Consider the following 3,766-nt stretch of genomic DNA (forward strand, 5'->3'; position numbering starts at 1 on the left):
CCCTACTTAAAACATTGATTATTTGGAAGTGAAGCACCAACTACTGGAAGTGCAATAAACAGACTAATTTTCTGCTTTCATTTACATGAGAATCTGTTTAACAATTCAAGGGAGCTTAGTCATGTCATAATGTGCACTTTATCATACCACCACCCCCTGCAAGTGAATCTCTGTGATGTGTTGGTACTATTCACTGAATAAATACAGACTACAGAACGGCTTAGGTTGGAAGGAACCTTAAAGATCATGTAGATCCAACCCCTCTGCCATGGGCACGGACACCTTCCACCAGACCAGGTTGCTCAAAGCCCCATCCAACCTGCCCTTAAGCACTGCCAGGGAGGGGGCAGATCAACTCCTCCAGATTGTGTAAAACAAGGTTGGAACTTCTTTTCCAGCCAAATGCTGGCTTTATTTAACAGGATCCCACAAGAGGCTGATTTCTGCTGAATTTAGACTTCTTGAGTTGGTTCAGGCTCTGACTTTGTTCATAGTGCAGAAATTTCATTTATCACTTTCTTGAAGAGACAGTATGACTGTTACTAAAAGTGGCATTGGCCATTGTAAAGGATTTCAGAAGCTGACTGTCTTTTGCCACAATTTTTCTCTTTTAAATCTCACCACCTTCATTTAGTTACCACAGCATATATGTAATGAACTATGATTATGCAACCATACAAATTCAAAGCAATTCAAAATAAAGCCGTGTACACCATACAGAATCACCTGAAATATTGCAGGCATCTTCAACCACATTCCAGACACTCTCACATCCGTTTGCAGCATTTATACATTGCTCCCTCAAGTGCAGACAGTCAGTAGTCTGGACAGTAGATATACATGTGAAGTAAATGAACAACACTGTAAAAACAGAATATAATGACTATTTAATGCAGTAGATACTGTACTGACCTTTTTCCTTTACACATAGATTGTAAAAATACAATTTAATATAGTTTTTCTATAGATTCAAATTTTCTATCAAATTAATTTTTAGCAGAACAAAGCTTTTCCTCAGTTTTGCAACCGGAAAATTAAATTTAAATGTTCAAAGTTTCAGTGTGGCATATTTTGCATTGGTTTTACTCCAATATTATAACATCAACCATAGCTATATATGACATCAGTGCATAGATATATAGAAATTGCTGCAGTTCTGAGATACATAATAAATTACAGAAAAGAAGACAGGATAAAATTCAGAGAAAACAGCATTTTATTCGTATGAAATCTCACCAAGCTAGACTATATAGTAATTCCTATGAAGAGACTGTGTTAAAGAGATTTGACAAGTACACAACTGTTAGATAATAAATGTGATTTTATATTATAAATACAATACTCTTCACCCTCTTTATTTTTACTTCACAGATGCATCATTTCTTGAAAGCAACCCCCACATTTATGTCTTTATCTGCCTTCCTGAGTGCATTGAGCCTGTTAATTACATAAAAAAATTCTGGAGGTTTCAAGGTAAACAATTTTAAAGCAGCACTGCCTGTGACTTATCAGTAGAAAATTAAATTGCCTTGCTAAGAAAAGATAAATCAGCTGAGGTTTAGCTCTTTCATTAACATTCCCATGGTAAGACAACCTCTAATTTGTAATCATGTGTCTTTATTTTCTATAAAATTAAGTTTCAGTCACTGATTTCAGGCCTTATCAAACTACCTGATGAACACCTGCTATGAGTGTTTTCTTTAGTTGGTGAAGGATACAGCATCTTCCAGACAAAATATCTTTTTTTCCCCCCCTCATGTTCAGGTAAGAGTTCATATGGAATTTGAGTAGTTTCCAGCATTGTTTAGTCACTTAAACATCATGTGCAAGAGCCAGGAAATTTTGCTTCAGGATTTGGCCAGACCCTATCCAAGGAAATTAAATTTTTCCAATTATACATTTTAGAATAAAAAAATTATATATCAAACATCCCTCTTGATAATCTTAAAAGAGTCACTACTGATGAGAGGTGATGCCATCCCTTCTGGAAATTATTTACCTGTGATATAACAGTGCTGCTGTAGGGAACACTTTTTGAATACATGTTGATAAATATGAAGCAATATTTAACACTTTTTAACTGACAGGTGCAACAGCATCTAGTGTGCCTATGAGACAAAGAAGAGGCCACACGTGCTTATTATAGCTGGTGCTAATCCTTCCTCAGTTGTGCATATTCCCAGCAGTTCTCAGATCTGTGCAGGTGGTGATTTCAGTGAGTTCCAGCCTGAAACACTCTTAGGCTGTGTCTGTTCATCAGCCTCGAAGACATATTGATAGAAACAGCTCCTACCTCTTGACATTGAGGAATGTGCAGCTGGTGCTATCCATAAGGACAATTTTGGCTTATTATAACAACATTTTAGTTCTGGGACTGTCTCCAAAAGGTCTTCCTTATTGTGAAATTACTCTCTATTTATTCAGATGACAGAGAAAAAAGTTGTCAAATACCTTACAGGTGAAAATGACTGTATATATAAAACAATACAAAATTATAAACCCACAAACTTATTAAGAAAGGGTATTTTGCTGGATGACCATTTACCTATTTTGTAGATTCTAACACAACAGAAAATTTACACATCTGACTAGGATTCACAGCACAAAGACTCTGTGCTGTCTTCCTCCTGTTCACACAGTTTTCAAGGAGCAGTGGCTGAGACAGTCAAAACAGGACTGACTGCACAGCCTTCCTGTTACTTTTTAAGGAGTATTTCCCACTGTTGCTTATTTTGAACCTACCTGGAAAATGCCCACAAAAAAGGACGTGATGTTTTTGCAAAATAAAGAGCTGAGCAGCATAATCTATGATTGAAGGCAATTCAGCCTAAGAAAGGACTTCTTTAGGTCTAATGACATATTATGGATGGGTCTTTGCTTCCTTACCAGTACAGAGGGGGAACACTGCCAGAAGCCTACATGAAACAAACTGTCCTACATGATTTTAGAATCCAGGGCACTGTAGCTTATACAATTGCTTAAATTGACAGTTATTACTTCAGTCACTCACTTTAATTATTTATTTCTAATGTTTGTAATACAATGTGATTTTTACATAGAAGAGTTCAGGGCATCTAAGAGCTAGTAGCAAAAACTTTTAGAGGGATCAATATTGACAAGAAGACACACATTTAAATTTCTACAGATGTCTGTACTTTTATGCAAGAGTCTACTGATTCACTGAGTAGGTGTAAAATTCTTGCTTCTGTGTAGAATTTGGTCAAAAGCAAGGAAAGTCAAAAGCAAGAAAAAAAAGGAACATTTTAGCACCTTCACGTTGAAGATTGGGAACTGAGGAATGGAGGAATTACATTTCCCAATTCTGCAATCTTAAAGTAATGTAAATAAGTAATAATGAATATTGGGAAACCAAGCTAAGGTTTCCATCCAATGTCAAGGGCAGCGAGATAACTGGCTCCTAAGGCAAAATGGCAAACTACAGCTGAATAGACTTTGAATATAGTTGAAAAGTGATAAATGACAACTTTATTCTAACAAAACCTGGGGCAGAACTACCTACAGAATACTTTTAACACAGGAATATAAGTCTGGAGTAGTGGGGAGTTAAAGAGAGAAGCAGCGTGTATACAGTATGTAGTGAGTAGAAAAGGAGAGTAACAGAAATGAAAACATACTTGACCCATCCTACTCTCCTGTACCAAATCCTTCTGTGCCAGCTTTGTTGATTTTCCCTTTTCCTCCACTCAAACCCAAAGTGTCAGCAGCCCTTTGTGCAGCACTGCCAGCACCCAGCGCTCCCCAGCCA

At 36.9% G+C, this 3,766-nt stretch overlaps 1 protein-coding gene across 4 annotated transcripts in view; it reads right to left on the reverse strand.

Moving 5' to 3' along the window:
* GFRAL (GDNF family receptor alpha like) overlaps nt 1–3,728 on the reverse strand; it is a 27,629-nt gene extending 23,901 nt beyond the window's left edge. The window contains exons 1-2 of one of the 4 annotated variants that reach the window (XM_017739322.1): nt 2,294–3,728; nt 727–861 (exon numbers count right to left, since the gene is read on the reverse strand). In XM_017739322.1, coding sequence (XP_017594811.1) covers nt 727–861; nt 2,294–2,303 — 145 coding nt within the window. In that variant the 5' untranslated portion in view covers nt 2,304–3,728. The remainder of the gene's footprint in view (nt 1–726; nt 862–2,293) is intronic. The other 3 variants (XM_017739320.1, XM_017739321.1, XM_017739323.1) reach the window with 3 other exon arrangements.
* Nucleotides 3,729–3,766: the final 38 nt, after the last annotated feature.

The sequence above is a fragment of the Corvus brachyrhynchos genome, unplaced genomic scaffold (genome assembly GCF_000691975.1).
Source record: "Corvus brachyrhynchos isolate BGI_N302 unplaced genomic scaffold, ASM69197v1 scaffold136, whole genome shotgun sequence".
Classification (NCBI taxonomy): domain Eukaryota; kingdom Metazoa; phylum Chordata; class Aves; order Passeriformes; family Corvidae; genus Corvus; species Corvus brachyrhynchos.